This window comes from Oncorhynchus clarkii, chromosome 32 (genome assembly GCF_045791955.1).
Source record: "Oncorhynchus clarkii lewisi isolate Uvic-CL-2024 chromosome 32, UVic_Ocla_1.0, whole genome shotgun sequence".
NCBI classification, from domain to species: domain Eukaryota; kingdom Metazoa; phylum Chordata; class Actinopteri; order Salmoniformes; family Salmonidae; genus Oncorhynchus; species Oncorhynchus clarkii.
In genome coordinates, this window is record NC_092178.1 from 33,260,208 (window position 1) to 33,279,212 (window position 19,005).

At 43.6% G+C, this 19,005-nt stretch overlaps 2 protein-coding genes across 5 annotated transcripts in view; one reads left to right on the plus strand and one right to left on the minus strand.

The window, feature by feature from the left end:
• The window catches only part of LOC139392379 (tyrosine-protein kinase STYK1-like), a 20,725-nt gene extending 16,754 nt beyond the window's left edge, over positions 1-3,971 (plus strand). The window contains exons 6-10 of the mRNA XM_071140336.1: positions 151-228; positions 576-790; positions 897-937; positions 1,084-1,180; positions 1,346-3,971. Of these exons, the coding sequence (XP_070996437.1) occupies positions 151-228; positions 576-790; positions 897-937; positions 1,084-1,180; positions 1,346-1,541 (627 nt within the window). The 3' untranslated portion in view covers positions 1,542-3,971. The remainder of the gene's footprint in view (positions 1-150; positions 229-575; positions 791-896; positions 938-1,083; positions 1,181-1,345) is intronic.
• LOC139392378 (polyhomeotic-like protein 1) lies at positions 3,970-19,005 on the minus strand. 4 transcript variants are annotated; one of them, XM_071140334.1, is made up of 17 exons: positions 18,752-18,800; positions 18,199-18,400; positions 17,555-17,673; positions 17,193-17,303; positions 15,317-15,394; positions 15,069-15,197; positions 14,421-14,558; positions 14,017-14,181; positions 13,640-13,721; positions 12,526-13,550; positions 12,295-12,418; positions 11,842-12,017; positions 9,471-9,561; positions 9,271-9,358; positions 7,756-7,909; positions 6,301-6,511; positions 3,970-5,970 (listed from the first exon to the last, which is right to left on the minus strand). In XM_071140334.1, the coding sequence occupies exons 6-17, from the start codon at positions 15,069-15,071 to the stop codon at positions 5,819-5,821; spliced, it is 2,409 nt and encodes an 802-aa protein (XP_070996435.1). In that variant the 5' UTR covers positions 15,072-15,197; positions 15,317-15,394; positions 17,193-17,303; positions 17,555-17,673; positions 18,199-18,400; positions 18,752-18,800; the 3' UTR covers positions 3,970-5,818. The 4 variants fall into 4 exon arrangements, with proteins under 4 accessions (XP_070996435.1, XP_070996436.1, XP_070996433.1 ...); XM_071140335.1 differs by having other exon boundaries at positions 15,157-15,197; positions 18,752-18,799; XM_071140332.1 differs by lacking the exon at positions 15,069-15,197 and having other exon boundaries at positions 18,752-18,801.

Below are 19,005 nucleotides of genomic sequence, written 5' to 3' on the forward strand. Positions count from 1 at the left end.
AAATTGTCGTCAGTTTGACTGAAAGTTCTAGTTGTATGTGGGTCTCAAGAGGCTGAGCAAACACTCTGTAACTCATGTAGACCACAGTGAATATGGACATGATCCTTAGTGATAGTGTGAGTGGAAACTCACAGTGCTCTTTCTTGGCAGGACACGAGTGTGGAGTCCCCGTGCAATATCACAGAGCAGCGCATCTTCACCATGGGAGGACAAGTGGCTTCTGCTCTGGTTGGTCTCTCTCTCCCTCTCGCTCTCCTTCCCACACATCAAGTGATCCATCCATCTCTGTCATTTTGTCTACAATTAAAAATGATAGTTCAAGTTGAGTGCGTATGTTATAAAATGTCAATCGGATGATTACATCATTCTTATTCAGAACTGTATAAGCACGGTGACAACTGCTGATGTAAATGATCATTTGATTTGAACCTGTTGGTAGGGGCCAAGAATTTTACCTGTGTTTAGAAAAAACTCCTGGCCATACCTACTTGATTCGTCTGTATGAATGGCTTTCATACGCTTGAATGTCACATAGCCATATTAAAACACAACATCCTCTCTAATTGTTTATTCAGGAATACCTGCACGGTCAGAGGTGTATCCATGGCAACGTTGGAGCTCGGAGCGTGCTGGTTGGTCTAGACCTAACGGCTAAACTGTGGGGATTGGGTCCAGCATACTGTAAGAAAACACAAGCAGGAACTCCAGGAGAGCTGCAGAACGTTGAGATGAGGAAGTGGCAGGCTCCAGAAGTATTGGCAAGGAGACCTGTCAGTCAAAGCAGTGACGTGTAAGTCGCCAACCTGATCGGACATATCCATTACACAAATTATCAAAAATACATGTGATTTTTGTTTTACTTCAACAATGAACTCTCCGACCATCCTTTTTTCCAGCTGGTCTTTTGGTATCCTGCTCCATGAAATAGTGACACTAGGTAAATGCTTTCCTAAATAAATAATGCATCATTACTGGTCTATTGAACTGCTGTAACCATCACAAATTGAAAAATATGTATCTCATTATGATAATGTTTATCTTGTATACCTACCCTAATTCATAATTTATTCCTCCACTTTGTAGGTGACCCACCATTCCCTAAAGTCATGGCCGGTGATCTTCTTCAATACCTCCAGAGAGGAAAGACTCAGAAGAGACCCGCTAATTGTTCTAACTCACTGTAAGAGACCCCATTAAGTAATAATGCATGAATAATGACCTGATATACGACAGAAAATTATTATAGCAATGCTGTAATAGTTCTCTTCGACGTTGGTAGAAGTGGCCACAATGATTATCACAAAACAAGTTACATTGGTTACAAAAACGACTGTACCCTTTTCAGGTATTCCATAATCAAGTCCTGCGGCCAGTTCGCTCCACATGAGCGCCCTACATTAGCTGAGGTGATCCAGAAGCTCCAATCAGGAGAGAAGAGTGCCAACAATAGGACAGTTCTTCGAGTGCCTGAGCCACTGGACATTGAGAAGTACCTGCGGGAGGCGGGATATGGAGAGGCCTACAATTACGTTGTTCTCTGATTGGCTCCTGCGATGGTAGTTTAAATCAAGGTCTACATTACGTTCAGTGTTGCTTTTCTCACATTATCATGAAGACTGTTGGGAGAGCGTTTAAAATGTCAAAACAACACGACTAGTTTATCTTTAGGTCCCTTACTATGCTCAAAACAACGTAAGAGACTGATGAAACACTCAGGTATTAACACATACAGCATTCGGAAAGTATTCAGACCCCTTGACGTTTTCCACATTTTGTTACGTTAAAGCCTTATTCTAAAATGGATTTAAAAAATAATAATCCTCAGCAATCTACGCACAATACCCCATAATGACAAAGAGAAAACAGGTTTTAAATCATTTTTGCAAAAAACAGAAATACATTATTTACATAAGTATTCAGACCCTTTGCTATGAGACTCAAAATGATCATCCTGGAGCTGTTTCTACAACTTCATTGGAGTCCACCTGTGGTAAATTCAATTGATTGTACATGATTTGGAAAGGCACACACCGGTTTATATAAGGTCCCACAGTTGACAGAGCATGTCAGAGCAAAAACCAAGCCATGAGGTTCGAAGGAATTGTCCATAGAGCTCCGAGACAGGATTGGGTCGAGGCACAGATCTGGGGAAGGGTATCAAAACATTTCTGCAGCATTGAAGGTCCCCAAGAACACAGTGGCTTCCATCATTCTTAAATGTAAGAAGTTTGGAACCACCAAGACTCTTCCAAGAGCTGGCCACCCAGCCAAACTGAGCAATCAGGGGAGAAGGGTCTTTGTCAGGGAGGTAACCAAGAACCCGATGGTCACTCTGACAGAGCTCTAGAGTTCCTCTGTGGAGATGGGAGAACCTTCCAGATGGAAAACAATCTTTGCAGCACTCCACCAATCAGGCCTTTATGAAAGCCACTCCTCAGTAGAAGGCACATATGACAGCCCGCTTGGAGTGTGACAAAGGGCACTTAAAGACTCTCGGACCGTGTGAAACAAGTTTATCTGGTCTGATGAAACCAAGATTAAACTCTTTGGCCTGAATGCCAAGCGTCGCGTCTAGAAGAAACCTGTCACCATCCCTACGGTGAAGCATGGTGGTGGCAGCATCATGCTGTGGGGATGCTTTTCAGCTGCAGGGACTGAGAGACTAGTCATGATCGAGGCAAAGATGAACGAAGCAAAGTACTGAAAACCTGCTCAAGAGCGATTAGGACCTCAGACTGGGGCGAAGGTTCACCTTCCAACAGGACCACGACCCTAAGCACACAGCCAGGCCAACGCAGGAGTGACTTTGGGACAAATCTCTGAATGTCCTTGAGTGGCCCAGCCAGAGCCCAGACTTGAACTTGATCGAGCATCTCTGGAGAGACCTGAAAATAGCTGTTTAGCAACGCTCCCCATCCAACCTGACAGAGCTTGAGAGGATCTGCAGAGAAGAATGGGAGAAACTCCCCAAATACAGTTGTGCCAACAAACTTGTATCATCATACACTAGAAGACTCGAGGCTGTAGACGCTGCCAAAGGTGCTTCAACAAAGTACTGAGTAAAGGGTCTGAAAACTTATGTAAATGTGATATTTCCATTTTTGTATTTTTTATGAATCTGCAAAAAATGTCTAACAACCTGTTTTTGCTTTGTCATTAAGGGGTATTGTGTGTAGATTGATGAGGGGAAAAAAACTATTTCAGATATTTTAGAACAAGGCTGTATGTAACCTAACAAAATATAGAAAAACGCCAAGGTCCGAATACTTTCCGAAGGCACTGTACATACTTATATTGTGTATTTAAAGAATAATATATGTATATTTCTATATTTGTCCACTGTCCCACTGAATATCTATGTGGCTCCGAAGGACAACAAAATGAAGATTCCCTGATTCACTGCAGGTTCTAATGCCAGTGACTTCCAAGGCCCTACCTGAGTCTCTATCCTACGCTAGCTCTATATTTCTGCTGTACATGCACACTATGGTCACTCGCACTTTAACCCTGTAAACAACCACAGTGCCATCAAATAGAAATGGCTAATTGCCTCATCATAACAAAACCTAGCCCAGCAGGGAAAGTAAGTTAAAGGGAAAATCCACTCAAAAACTCTCTTTTCCATTAGTCCACTTTTATACAATCCCAAAATGTTCTGCATGTCAGCAGTTTCCAAGGTGCAGTATTGGACTTTTAAGAAGCAAATTGTCACCCGGCCACATCATCATGATGATGAAAAATGCACCATACATGTATATCATACATCATTTGATATTTCCCTTTATGGCATCTGTTGTTCAACAAAGAAAAGTGATCTTTATTTGAGCTGGGATCCCTGCCTAACAAATATGCCTTAAAAAAAACTCAGAAGTCTTAACCAGTCAAAGGACTGTAAAGTAAAGAGCACAACTAGCTATTACACACAATAAACACTCAGTCTGCACAACACTCGTCGAATCGGATTCAAAATAAAAGCACGACCACTCCTCCATTTTGTCCTAGTAGTTTTGTTTATTTTTTTGCATGATAATTGACCTCGCCTTCTCCAAGCTTAAAACGTAAACACACAATTAGCAGAGCACCTAATCATAAGATGATTCATTATTCATAATAGCCACAGTCACTGCTTCTGTAACAAAAGCCTTGGATAGGTAGAAGTTATGAGGAAAGCTATGAGGAAGACCACAATCCAGGGTCATGTTCATTAGGGCATGCATCGAGAAAATGTGTGTTTCTTATTGGACAAGTCCAGGTAGTCCCTCCCTGTTTCAGTCAGTTTTCGTCCGTTTGATGCCTAATGAACACGACCTTGGTGACATGTTCTGTCCACTACTGTAAATAGCTCATGCTGTGTGTAAAACTGCAAAGATTTGACAAAAAACACAAACATTTCAAATAGACAGGAGGGCATATAATCTGAAACACGTTTGGAAAACTACAGTAGCCAATGGGACGGTATAACTTGGATCAGGTGTACCAGTACTTCAGATCCTCATAGATTATTGCTGCCACCTCACGTATGTTGTAAAAAGGAAGTTTTTTTTTAAATATAAATCCTGTGCACCAATTGTACATTTTTTTTCTCATTTCAGCAGACAGAAAATGTCACCCTCTATTTGTCAAGGATCCTTAGGCCAATATATTTGCTACTCCCCAGTAATGGTTGGTAAAGGCAATGGTCCATTGGTTTACATGACCTTACCATACATAACTGCTCGTAAAAAATAAGGAATGATATGAAACACGTTATTTATTTATTTTTACGGACCACTCCGTTCTAGTTCTATTTTCGCTCGTCGAAACTACTTAAAAAGGCCACAATTTCCACAGAGAGATAACGCAATGATTCTCTACAGCGTAAACAAAGGCAGTCCAGCCAACAAAGGTATATTTAAATATATAGGCAAACATTACACACATATATAGGGTTTGCTCACTCACTCACATAATGTAACATAATACTCTACATTGAAGGTCCAGGTCTTGTGGGTAGAAGCCTCATCTTTTCCACTTTCATTCTATGTTTGTTTTGACTAAATACACTACACGGACAAAAGTATGTGGACACCTGCTCGTCGAACATCTCGTTCCAAAATCAATGGCATTAATATGGAGTTGGTCCCCCCCTTTGCTGCTATAACAGCTTCAACTCTTCAGGGAATAATTTCCACTAGATGTTGGAACCTTGCTGCAGGGACTTGGTTCCATTCAGCTACAAGAGCATTAGTGAGGTCGGGCACTGACGTTGGGCGATTAGGCCTGGCTCGCAGTGGGCGTCCCAATTCATCCCAAAGGTTTTCGATGGTGGTTGAGGTCAGAGCTATTTGCAGGCCAGTCAAGTTCTTCCACACCGATCTCAACAAACCATTTCTGTGTGGACCTTGCTTTGTGCAATGGGGCATTGTCATGCTGAAACATGGGCAGCTCTAGCAGGGCAGAAATTTGACAAACTGACTTGTTGGAAAGGTGGCATCCTATGACGGTGCCATGTTGAAAGTCACTGAGCTCTTCAGTAAGGCCATTCTACTGACAATGTTAGGCTATGGAGATTGCATGGTGGTGTACTCGATTTTATACACCTGTCAGAAACGGGTGTGGCTGAAATAGCCAAATCAACTAATTTTAATTGATGTCCACATACTTTTGTACATATGGTGTATAATAAAATCAACAGGGACCCCACTTAACACAGCTAAAAAGTATTTCAATGGCCATATTGTATCTCTCATATCTCTCTCTCTCTCCATCCCTTCTTTCTCTCCTTTTATTTTGGGGGGAGTATTTCAGAATCCCTCCTTTGCTCCTTTCATCCTTCCTCTCAGTCTTTCAGGTTGTTGATGTGGGCACAGATCTTGAGGGCGGGACCGAGCTTGATGTTCATGGTGGACATGAGATGCTCCTCTCTGAGCAGCAGCAGGGCCTGTCCATCAATCTCCTGAGACAGGAAATGGGCCGCCAGCTCCTCACAGTCTGCGAGAGGAGAAAAGGAGGAGATGGAGAGAAAGAGGGAAGTTGGGAGTAAGAAAGGGCGAGAAAGAGAGAGAGGGGGGGGGGGTGGGGGGGTAAGCAAGACAATAACATGAATAGCATTTACAATGGTGAAAATACAATACCAATCGTATTATCATAGAATAATACTGGGATTAAAAAAACACAAAAAAACAAGTACGATAACTGTTTTAAAGATTTCAAAAGTCACAAAAAGAGTAGCATTTGTGTGTTGTTGCATGACAACGCATGTCCTTCTGAACTGTATCAACCAATGGCGTCTACAGTATATAGCTCATCTGTGGTACCGACCTTGCAGAGATGATATGAACTGAGACACTTCCTCCACACTCCACTGGGCAGGGCTGCCGGGCAGGAAGTGGGGCGCCGGTGAGCCCTCCAATCGGAGTGTGGGGGGAGGCTGATGACAGGAAGAGGAGGAGGCCGGGGAGAAGGACATGGGGTCGTCCTCTTCCTCCTCGCAACTGGAGATGTCGTCCGAACGGCTGGACTCGGAGCGGCACTGTAGACAATGAACCAGGACTGTATGAGAGGTGTTTGTGCAACAAGGTAGTCACTGAATGGCCATGTCTCTTCAGCACTGTTCTCCCTAAACTAAAATTCTGAGTGGTAGATCTTGGCTTGCATTTTGACTCAGAAAGTGATCTTGACTCAGAAAAGGTAGGTGACCACCGTTCTAGAGTTTTCTCTGTTAACACTATCAACGTTTCCCTTTACTGTGGCAACTGTGATCGAATCAATGCAATATTAGTCACTTTCAATAAAACACACCGAAACAAAACCAACTACGCAATATATTTTGTTGTGGGCATAACGCATCTGAGTAGGAGTCTATTGCATTGACATGCACTACTCAGTCCGTACTGTACACAGAGAGGTGAGGCATAAACAATCAGAGCTGCAGTAGGCCTATATGCTAATAGACCATTGCCATATATGGACCTGTGCCATTTACTTTGAACTGGATCGTGTTTACAGCATGAGAAGGTCGTGAGTAGATGAGCTTGTTTTGAGATCAAAGCGAAAGCTGCATGTAGCCATGCATGTTTATATCTTTTGCTAGTTAGTGAGTTGATAGCCCAGTTATAGATCATTTGTAGTCAGCCATAGGGGAGTGACTGCTTCCTACAAGGGCACAAAACATGTACATTTCTACACATCTTTTAAAAGCAAGTCAGGTAAAGAGCATTTGTTTTGTATTAAAGGGGCAGTGTTGTATTTTGAGACAGGCTTGAATAAGCTAAGTAGCAGAGGGTAGTATAATTTGTCAGATTCTTTCTAATAATGGTATGATAATAATAATGCATTTTATTTTGTAAAGTGGTTTTGCATCAAACACCACAACAGCATTTTCAGTCACCTTCTTGTCTCAATGACAAGTGGATAAAGAGGTTAATGTCAAGCCTTGCAAGTCTCATGGATTGAAGGCCTACATTGAACACCACACATTGGCTGCTACAATAGGCTGAATGATAGAACAGCTATTTCCATGTTAAAATGTTATGGGATGCATTTTGTCCATTGTAAACTACATGGCCACTGTTAAAACTAACTTAAAGTGGGTACAGCCTCAGTGCTCACAGAAAACGCGAGCAGGAAAATGCACAGAATGTTCACAACGTTCTGCGCTCAGCAGACGTAAAATTTGCTCAGTCCCGGAATTTGTTTTGAAGGAATATTGCTCTTCAGTCATCCATGCCAGCTCAAAAACAAGTGTACAACTATCAATGATGAACGGACCATTACCTTGACTGGTAAGGGTCTCCCGGCTATTTTGGCACTGGCGATCTCGGAGCTGGTCCTGTGGGGAACCCTCCTCCTTAGGACCCCGTCCTCGTCAGAGTGGGTGAGGTGAAGCCCCTGTCGCAGGCGGAAGTGCTGGCTGCAGCTCACGTTATACCTGGAGCAACAGGGAGACATATAGCAGGCATGCACTGAGTGTACAAAACATTAAGAACACCTGCTCTTTCCATGACACAGACTGACCAGGTGAATCCAGGTGAAAGCTTTGATCTCTTATCGAATGCTTTTGAAGCCTTGAGACAAGTGAGACATGAATTGTGTATGTGTGCCATTCAGAAGGTGAATTGGCAAGACAAAATATTTAAGTGCCTTTGAACAGGGTATGGTAGTAGCTGCCAGACGCACCAGTTTGAGTGTGTCAAGAACTGTAACGCTGCTGGGTTTCTCACACTCAACAGTTTCCCATGTGTATCAAGAATGGTCCACCAACCAAACGACATCCAGACAACTTGACACAACTGTGGGAAGCATTGGAGTGAACACGGGCCAGTGTCCCTGTGGGACACTTCCGACACCTTGTAGAGTCCATGCCCCGGCGAATTGAGACTGTTCTGAGGGCAAAAGGGGGTGCAACTCAATAATAGGAAAGTGTTCCTAATGTTTTGTACACTCAATGTATACTGCCATATATACTGAACAAAAATATAAACACAACATGCAACAATTTTACCGAGTTACAGTTCATATAAGGAAATCAGTCAATTGAAATACATTCATTAGGCCCTAATCTATGGATTTCACATGAATGGGCAGGGGTGCAGCCATGGGTATAGGTCCACCCACTTGGGAGCCAGGCCCAGCCAATCAGAACGAGTTTTTCCCCACAAAAGGGCATTATTACAGACAGAAATACTCCTCAGTTTCATCAGCTGTCTAAGATGATCCCGTGGGTGAAGAAGACGGATGTGGAGGTCCTGGGCTGGCTTCGTTACACGTGGTCTTCGGTTGTGAGGCCGGTTGGAGGTATTGTCAAATTCTCTAAAACGACGTTGGAGGCGGCTTATGGTAAAGAAATGAACATTCAATTCTCTGGCAACAGCTCTGGTGGACATTCCTGCAGTCTGCATGCCAATTACGCAGCTCCCTCAACATTTTGACATCTGTGGCATTGTGGTGTGTGACAAAACTCGACATTAAAGGGTGGCTTTCAATTGTTCACAGCACAAGATGCACCTGTGTAATGATCATGCTGTTTAATCAGCATCTTGATATGCCACACCTGTCAGGTAGATGGATTTATCTTGGCAAAGGAGAAATGCTCACTAACAGGGATGTAAACAAATTTGTGCCCAAAATTTGAGAGAAATAAGCTTTTTGTGAGTATGGAACATTTCTGAGATCTTTTATTTCAGCTCATGAAACATGGGAACAACACATTACATGTTGCGTATATTTTTTCTTCTTCAGTATAGTAGACACAGAACACTGCAGTGACTTTGTACTATATTATGACTGTACCTCTTGGAACAGGTCAAGGAGCAGAAGCGCTTGGTCCCTCTAAACTGTCTGGCTGGGGCAAAGCTTTTGCAGTACTCACACTTCAGCACTGGGAAGAGAGAACAGGAAAAGAGGGGTTTAAAGAACTATATGAATTATAGTTCATAGTCAAACCACTTTCTTTGATGGAAACGTGACTTGGACTATGGTCTGAGCCTAACCTGTAGCTGTATTCACAGTCTCAGTCTGACTGGCGTCTGGATTGTCCATTGCCAAATCTTCTCCAGCTGGCTCTTTCACTGGCCCACTCACCTGTCAATCAATATACAGGAACAAAATGTGTTTTGTACAACATTACTGATTAGGGAATTATTGATAATATTGTTTTGATCTACAGTACATGTCATTATTTACATCAGATGTTGTACGGCGCATTCAGAAAGTATTCAGACCCCTTGAATTTTTCGACATTTTGTTACATTACAGCCTTATTCTAAAATGGATTCAAACGTTTTTTCCTCGTCAATCTACACGAGTGGTGGAAAAAGTACCCAATTGTCATATTTGGTTATAAATATACTTAAGTATCAAAAGTAAATGTAATTGCTAAAATATACTTAAGTATCAAAAGTAAAAGTATAAATCATTTCCTATTCCTTCTATTAAGTAAAGCAGGTGGCTCCATGTTCTTGTTTTTTAAATGTATGGATAGCCAGGGGCACACTCCAACACTCAGACATTATTTACAAAAGATGCATTTGTGTTAAGTGAGCCCGCCAGATCAGAGGCAAAAGGGATGACCATGTGTTGTCTTGGTAAGTGTGTCACGTCTTCTAGGAGTAGTGGGTTTGGAGTCAGGCGCAGAGAGCAGAGAGTTCGGACAATCGCATTTTATTCCGGTCACGCCAAAACACTAGGCGCATAAAACTGACCGGCCCAAACACAGGACCCAAACAGTCCGGAGAAAATATAATACAAAATGCACATCCACAAACCGACAGAGGAACAATCCCGCACAAACCTAGGCGGGCCTAACAGGCTTAAATAGACATACATCAAGAAACAAAATAAGAGACGGGTGCAACCAATAAGACCAAACGAACAGAAAAGGAAAAAGGGATCGGTGGCGGCTAGTAGTCCGGCGACGACGACCGCCGAGCGCCGCCCAAACAGGCAGGGGAGCCACCTTCGGTGGGAGTCGTGACAAAGTGGGTGAATTGGACCATTTTCCTGTCTTGCTACGCATTCAAAATGTAACAAGTACTTTTGGGTGTCAGGTGAAATGAATGGAGTAAAAAGTACATTATTTTATTTAGGAATGTAGTGAAGTAAAAGTAAAAGTTGTCAAAAATATAAATAGTAAAGTAAAGGCAAATTTTAAAAAAATAATACAAAACGGAAATATTACATTTACATAAGTATTCAGACCCTTTACTCAGTACTTTGTTGAAGCACCTTTGGCAGCAATTACAGCCTTTTGTCCTCTTGGGTATGACGCTACAAGCTTGGCAAACCTGTATTTGGAGAGTTTCTCCCATTCTTCTCAAAGGTGAACCGTTGCCCCAGTCTGAGGTCCTGCACGCTCTGGAGAAGGTTTTCATCAACCATCTCTCAGTACTTTGCTTTGTTCATCTTTCCCTCGACCCTGACTAGTTTCCCAGTCCCTGCCGCTGAAAAAGATCCCCAAAGCATGATGCTGCCACCACCATGCTTTACCGTAGGGATGGTGCTAGGTTTCCTCTAGACGCTTGGCATTCAGGCCAAAGAGTTCAATCTTGGTTTCATCAGACCAGAGTCCTTTAGGTGCCTTTTGACAAACTCCAAGCAGGGTGTCATGTGCCTTTTACTGAGGAGTGGCTTCAGCCTGGCCACTCTAGATGATTGTCCTTCTGGAAGGTTCTCCCATCGCCACAGAGGAACTCTGGAGCTCTGTCAGAGTGACCATCGGGTTCTTGGTCACCTCCCTGACCAAGGCCCTTCTCCCCCGATTGCTCAGTTTGGCCGGGTGGCAAGCTCTAGGAAGAGTCCACTGTGTTCTTGGCGACCTTCAATGCTGCAGAAATGTTTTGGTACCCTTCCCCAGATCTGTGCCTCGACACAATCCTGTCTCCGAGATCTACAGACAATTCCTTCGACCGCATGGCTTGTTTTTTTGCTCTGACATGCACTGTCAACTGTGGGACCTTATATAGACAGGTGTGTGCCTTAACAAATCATATCCAATCAATTGAATTTACCACAGGTGGACTCCAATCAAGTTGTAGAAACATCTCAAGGATGATAAATGGAAACAAGATGCAGCTGAGCTCAGTTTCGAGTCTCATAGCAAAGGGTCTGAATACTTATGTAAATAAGGTATTTCTGTTTTTCATGTTTTATAAATTTGCAAAAAAATCTAAAAAATTGTTTCTGCTTTGTCATTATGGGGTATTCTGTGTAGATTGATGAGATCTTTCTTTTAAATTTTATACCTTTTGGAAAAAGTCAAGGGGTCTGAATACTTTCCGAATGCACTGTATATCCCCAAAGGGTCTGAATGGATGTTGTATTGTATATGAGAACCACAACTACTCTAAGGTGAACTGTACATACAGGGAAGGGTTCAGCTCCCTCCTGGATGACGAAGCCTTCTATGAGGTGGGTGAGGACGTGGGGTTTGACCACAGCCTGTGGAGGGGGGGCTCTCTCCCCCTGGCCACCCCCCACACGAGACACTGAGAGGGCAGGGGAAGGAGAGGGAACAGGGGAGGGAGAAGGTGGACCAGTGCCTTAAAAAAAGACGGTTGAGGGGAGAGAAAGGATTTTATCATTTATTTTTGAACAATTTGAGCAAGGCTGACTGGCCACAGTGTCTAAATCTATGCAAATGTGAGGTTTTTGGAATCATGTATAGGTATGGATCAAAGGGAATTTGACATGTTGGTGGCTGGGCTATGGTGGAAAATGGTCTTCCTGCACCCTTATCCTTCCAGTGGTCGTAAAAGAGAGAAATGAGAAAGGCAAAGTATTTAAGACAAGTGGGAACATTCGTAGCTGACTCCTTACCTGCTTCCATGGCGGAGGAGGAGAGAGCAGGGGAGTGTTCACTCATAGGAACAAGGTGGGGAGGGGGGGGACCATCTTCCTCATTGGCTGCGTCTGACTCGGATTTCCTCTTCATCGACTTACCCTTTGAGGAATGTCATTATTTCACAAATGGAATCGACAACTACTACGTAGTTCAGAAACATCAGTAATTTATAGTGTCATCAGTGCTATCATTAACGAACAACTCACCTGGGGAGGCTGAGGACACACAGACTCTCCATTGGCAGCCACTACAGTGGATGCACTGCTCGCCTCAACCAACGGCAGGGGTAGAGTGAGGGAGGAACGGGAGAGGGTGGGAGGAGAGATGGCGGCCTGGGACTGAGAGGAGATGCTGGTGGCCAAGGTGCAATTTTGATTTTGATTCAGCCTAGGACTCTGATTTGCTTGTGCTTGCACGTGAGAAACGTGGGCCAATGAGAGGGCTTCCTGGGCTGATTGAAGGCTCTTTAGACCCACCCCTTTGCCTAAATCCCCTCTCTCTCTGGATGCGATGGAGGCCACCATGGTGAGGAGGCTGGCGCTGCTGGAGCTATTTAGAAGGGTAGCTCCGTCCTGGGAACAGGCGTTCCGGGCCTGGACCAAGGCCAATGCCTGGGGGTTTCCTATGGAGCTTGGCCTGGCCCCTACTATCTGGACTGGGATGTGCGGCGGAGGCTGGGCGGCACTAGTCTGGTTGTTGGCGGGGGGCGCGGGGAGGATGGGAGGTGGGTTGCGGGAGGGCAGTTGCAGTGGCATACGGAGACCTTGTTGAGTTTTGGGCTGGATTGGAATGGGACCGTTCCCATGGCCTCCCTTGTCGTTAATAGTGCTTTTCTGCAGAGGCTGAACCACCAGCGTTTGAGTACTAACATTGGGCTTGATAGTGGCAGCACCCATCTGGTAACTGTGGGACTGAGTGGGTGCACTGGAGGTGGGCACCAGAATGTGTGTCGCCACGGCGGCCGAGTTCACCGTGGTGATAGCCCCGCCCCGGCCAAAGTTGGGTCCGGAAAGGAGGAGCTGTGAGAGTGGGACAGAGGTGGAGGGTGAGGAGGGGGTGTTAGAGTGGTGGTTGCCCGTCTTGAGGTTGAGAGAGGAGAGGTTGGCGTTGGAGCTCTGGATGTAGGTGGGGATCTTGATGTGGGACTGTTGCAGTTGGGTTGGTTTAGTGGGAGACTGCTGAGTGGACTGGTTGAACTGCTGGTGAGATGACTGTATAAGGGAGTAGGTTGCTGGAAAAGAATTAGGGAAATTAATAACTAAGAGGTAAGTAAGTATGCTAAGTATGTAGAGCTAAGTATGCTGCGATTTCACTCCCCACCTATTTCACCCCTCTCTGGGGTTTCAGTCTTGACCCCGACCCCCTTGGGACTGCCGACACATCGCAAAGCCAGGTTCTGCACCTGGCCCAGAGAGAAAGGAGAGATGAGTTTATGAGGATTGATGGAAAGAAGAGGCCAGAGAGAGGGATGCAAGAGAAGTACAAGCAAGAGTTTCACCAATTTCAGAGTATAACACTGTAGTTTTACTGCACAAAAATTCTAGATTTTTACTGGTCCCAGATCTGTTTGTGCTGTAATGACCACAGGAACCGGCAAGACAGCAACAATAGATCTGGGAAGAAGCTGTTCTAGATTACATCACTAAAGCAGGACTCACTCCAATGCTCTCCGTCACAAATACAAAGTTGATCCATACCTGGTCATTGTCTGATTGGTTGCTGGAGGAAGTAGGTGTAACTTCCTGTTGTTGCTGCTGCTGAGTCTGTGGCTGCTTGGTGACCGTTGCCATGGCAGCGGTTGCCGTGCTACCAGGCATAAAGATGAGTTGTGAGGAGAGGGGAGCCCTCAGAGACCGGTTCACCTACAGTACAACAAAAGAGACACTCAATCAAACAGTCCCTTTATGGAGACAAATGACAAAAGCAGATACAATACTCACACTCCTGAGCCAAGCCCGAACCACACCAAGCTAAGCTGTACTGTGCTGACCTGGTTATGAATCCACTGTAGTGGAATTGGAACTGTGCTGAAAATATCTGAGCCAGCAAAGTTTTGTTTGGGTCGGCCATATAGTGTGAATCAGGCAATGTGTGTTCTCACTCTCAGATACATCTGTCCCTGTCCTGCTGCACTCCCACCCAGCAGCACTGATTGGCTTATGGTGGATGTCCCGGAAGAGCCTGGGCCTATAGCGCGGGTGCTGGTTATGGCCCCTCCCCCAGAAGTGGTTACGTTCACCTGAAGGGGAAAGAAAAAAGGGGATTTGACAACAACCAAAGCAAACTGTATTGACTAGTCTGGAGACAATTAAACAATGGAAGTGCCAGTAACTCAAATATATTAAATGTCACAGATGTTCAAACTGAAAATGATGGTTTCACGCAAATATCGCTGGAGTTCCCTATTTGAAGTTGTATTTGTGTCCATGACACCCCTTCTGCCAGTTACATTCTGTTAAATGTCCACAAAGCACACACATCCCTGGGTCGCTCCTCTTTTCAGTTCCCTGCAGCTAGCGACTGGAACGAGCTGCAACAAACACTCAAACTGGACAGTTTTATCCCAATCTCTTCATTCAAAGACTCCATCATGGACACTCTCACTGACAGTTGTGGCTGCTTCGAGTGATGTATTGTTGTCTCTATCTTCTTGCCCTTGTGCTGTTGACCGTGCCCAATAATGCTTGTACCATGTTATGCTGCTGCCATGATGTGTTTCTACCATGTTGTTGTCATGTGGTGTTGTTACCATGCTATGTTGTTGTCTTAGGTCTCTCTTTATGTAATGTTGTCTCTTGTTGGGATGTGTTTTGTCCTATATTTTTATTTGTAATCACCCGTCCCCGCAGGAGGCCTTCTGCCTTTGGGTAGGCCGTCACTGTAAATAATAATTTGTTCTTAACGGACTTGCATAGTTAAATAAAGTTTAAATAGAATCTAAGAAGAATGATTGTGTGCTGTGCTAGTTCTGAAAGATGCATGTATGTGTAAACGTACAGATGTGACTGTAGTGCTGGTGGTCTGAGAGGTGCTGTTGGTGGCAGGGCTGGACTGGCGACTGGCAGCAAAGGTGGCCTAGAACAGGGACAACAAGGAATAATGTAAAAAGCTATTGCCATAGTTTAGAGCATAAAAAACAGACTATGTACCAAACCTCATGACGATGTTTCAACATATTGTACTGCCACCCTAACCTGAACATTCTGCCTTTTAAAATAGCAAACCAACCGTAACCTGACCATGTCAAAACAGCACCAATGTCCCCTATTCTGAGCATGCATTATTGGTACAGTTGAAGTTGGAAATTTACATACACCTTAGCCAAATACATTTAAACTCAGTTTTTCACAATTCCTGACATTTAATCCTAGGAAATATTAGGCCAGTTAGGATCACCACTTTATTTGAAGAATGTGAAATGTCAGAATAAAGGTAGAGATAATGATTTATTTCAGCTTTAATTTCTTTCATCACATTCCCAGTGGGTCAGAAGTTTACATACACTCAATTAGTATTTGGTAGCATTGCCTTTAAATTGTTTAACTTGGGTCAAACGTTTTAGGTAGCCTCCCACAGGCTTCCCACAATAAGTTGGGTGAATTTCAGCCCATTCCCACCTGAGAGAGCTGGTGTAACTGAGTCAGGTTTGTAGGCCTCCTTGCTCGCACACGCTTTTTCAATACTGCCCACACATTTTCTATGGGATTGAGGTCAGGGCTTTGTGATGGCCACTCCAATACCTTGACTTTGTTGTCCTTAAGCCATTTTGCCACAACTTTGGAAGTATGCTTGGGGTCATTGTCCATTTGGAAGACCCATTTGCGACCAAGCTTTAAATTAACTTCCTGACTGATGTCTTGAGATGTTGCTTCAATATATCCACATCATTTTCCTTCCTCATGAAGCCATCTATTTTGTGAAGTGCACCAGTCCCTCCTGCAGCAAAGCCCCCCCACAACTTGATGCTGCCACCCCCGTGCTTCAAGGTTGGGATGGTGTTTGGAAATTGCTCTCAAGGATGAACCAGACTTGTGGAGGTCTACAATTCTTTTTCAGAGGTCTTGGCTGATTTCTTTTGATTTTCCCATGATGTCAAGCAAAGAGGCACTGAGTTTGAAGGTAGGCTGCCACGCCCTGACCTTAGAGAGACGTTTTATTTCTCTATTTGGTTAGGTCAGGGTGTGATTTGGGTGGTCATTCTATGTTTTCTATTTCTTTGTTTTTGGCCGAGTGTGGTTCCCAATCAGAGGCAGCTGTCTATCGTTGTCTCTGATTGGGAATCATACTTAGGCAGCCTTTTTCCCACCTAATGTTGTGGGTAATTATTTATTTTCTGTGTGTGTTTGTGTGCGCCACGGTTGCGTCACGTTCGCTTCACGTTCGGTTGCTGTTTGCCTGTTTTTTTTGTGAATGTTTCACTCCTATTAAAAAATGTGGAATTACATGCATGCTGCGCCTTGGTTCATCTATGACATTGAGTTTGAAGACAGTGAACGTGACAGTAGGCCTTGAAATACATCCACAGGTACACCTCCAAGTGACTCAAATTGATGTCAATTAGCTTATCAGAAGCTTCTAAAGCCATGACATAATTTTCTGGAATTTTCCAAGCTGTTTAAAGGCACAGTCAACTTAGTGTATGTAAACTTCTGACCCAATGGAATTGTGATACAGTGAATTATAAGTGAAATAAACTGTAAACAATTGTTGGGAAAATTACTTGTGTCATACCTAACCGATATGCCAAAACTATAGTTTGTTATTAACAAGAAATGTGTGGAGTGGTTGAAAAACGAGTTTTAATGACTCCAACCAAGTGCATGTAAACTTTCGACTTCAACTGTAGGTGTGGTTCATAATAATGGTTCTTTACCTGTTGTACTGCAGCCAGGTTTTGTAGCTGGGCACTGTTGATCTGTTGCTGCAGCATTAGCTGCTGGAAGTACTGCGCTGCGTTGGGCTGCCTCTGCAGCGCCTGAAGGGCCTTCAGTTGCACAAGATAGAACACAGGGAGAGGGAATAATGACATTGCACTGTCAATAACCTGCAGGTTGATATACGATGGCTTGCACAGTGATAATGAGACAACCATGCTACAGGCAAGGATTACAGATGATCCTGTGTGACTATGAGTACAATTTGTGATTGCCATGTCAGAAAAAGGCATAGACAATACATAATATTCCCATTCATATGCATACACACCTGTGCACACGCACACCCACACGTACTGACCTGCACAGCCTGTCTCTCGTACAGGGACATGGAGTTCATTGGAGAGGGGCGGGAGTTCACTCCTGATGGAGTGGTTCCATTGGTAGAGCCCTGGTTTTGGTCCCCATCTGTCTCCATCACTGAGGAAAAGAGAGAAGCTTTCAATCAAATGCTGCCAAGAAAACAATGTCAAAAGAACTAGCTATCAGTCACTGGTGGAAGGTAAAATATTATTCACACTACAGCTTTGTGGAGCTGTAAGGTGTGGAATATATCTGTCATGCCTGGATAACTAACATCTGTATTTACATGTTGACAAGATTGTATCTATCAATCAAGAATGCCATTCCTCCGTTCACTCCTTCACGTGACTGCTTGCAAACATTTGATTGTCATGCAACATATTTCCAATACATCCTAAACTAGTAATACATGCATTATTAGTCGCTTGCAAGGTAAAACATTATAAGATTATTATAAGCTGTCCACATTTTATGCAGCTCACTTGTTTCACTATAATTAAAAGCAAGTTGAGTGCTGCTAGCTAGTACAGTAGTTAACTAGCTAGCTACAGTAACTAGTTGCAGACAGTGCTAGCACAAAAGCTAGCTACTGTAACTAGCTAGCTACCCATGAGCACGGTATGCTGCAAATCCCTTGCTCACCGTGGACGTTGTTGTATTGCCACCTATGTTTCTATCTCGACTTCAATGCGTAGCAGTATGCAACAATTCCTTTTGCACGACGATATTACAGTACATTCAATTGGGTTGTTGACAGTTTGCATAAATTTGGGTGGAGGACAACGCCTCCTTCTGATGTTTTGTCGTTTTCCGGCGCAATGGAATGACGGCGCACGTAGGTCGCCTGCCAAAATGTGTAACAACAACATAGTTATTACAACGTAATATCTACCTGCCATAGAACACGGTTAATATTACACGGTTAATATGTAATTCATTGCGACAATGTATGTGATGCTTCCTGTTACATTGTAGCTGCATCATGAAATAATAATTCGAACAGCATTGTGCATCCGTACAATTAATTTGATTACCCCAATTGTGTGACCATACAAACATTTTCCAGAAATCATTGTTTCACGTATGTAAAATGAGCAAAACCGTTTTACCTTCTAGTTAACTTAGATTCGTTTATAAGTAAAGCTACCATTACATTTCTATTTTATTTTAAAACGAGGTTAAACAATGTACTTACTTTGGCCACTTTCTTTCCTTCGAAGCTTCAAGGTCTAAACCTGTCACTCAAAATGGTCTCTGTCAACATCACCTAATCCCAAATCATGTTGAAAGACTATGTCCAGATGAAGTACACAAACAAACAACCAGGAATTGCTGTTTGTAATGCCACCTGGTGGATGTAAATTAGGTTAATAAAGCAAAACGCTGACTTTGTACTTGCCAACGATAGTATCAGGAGGTATCAAAGGCTGTGTTGTGTGTTTGTTAGAT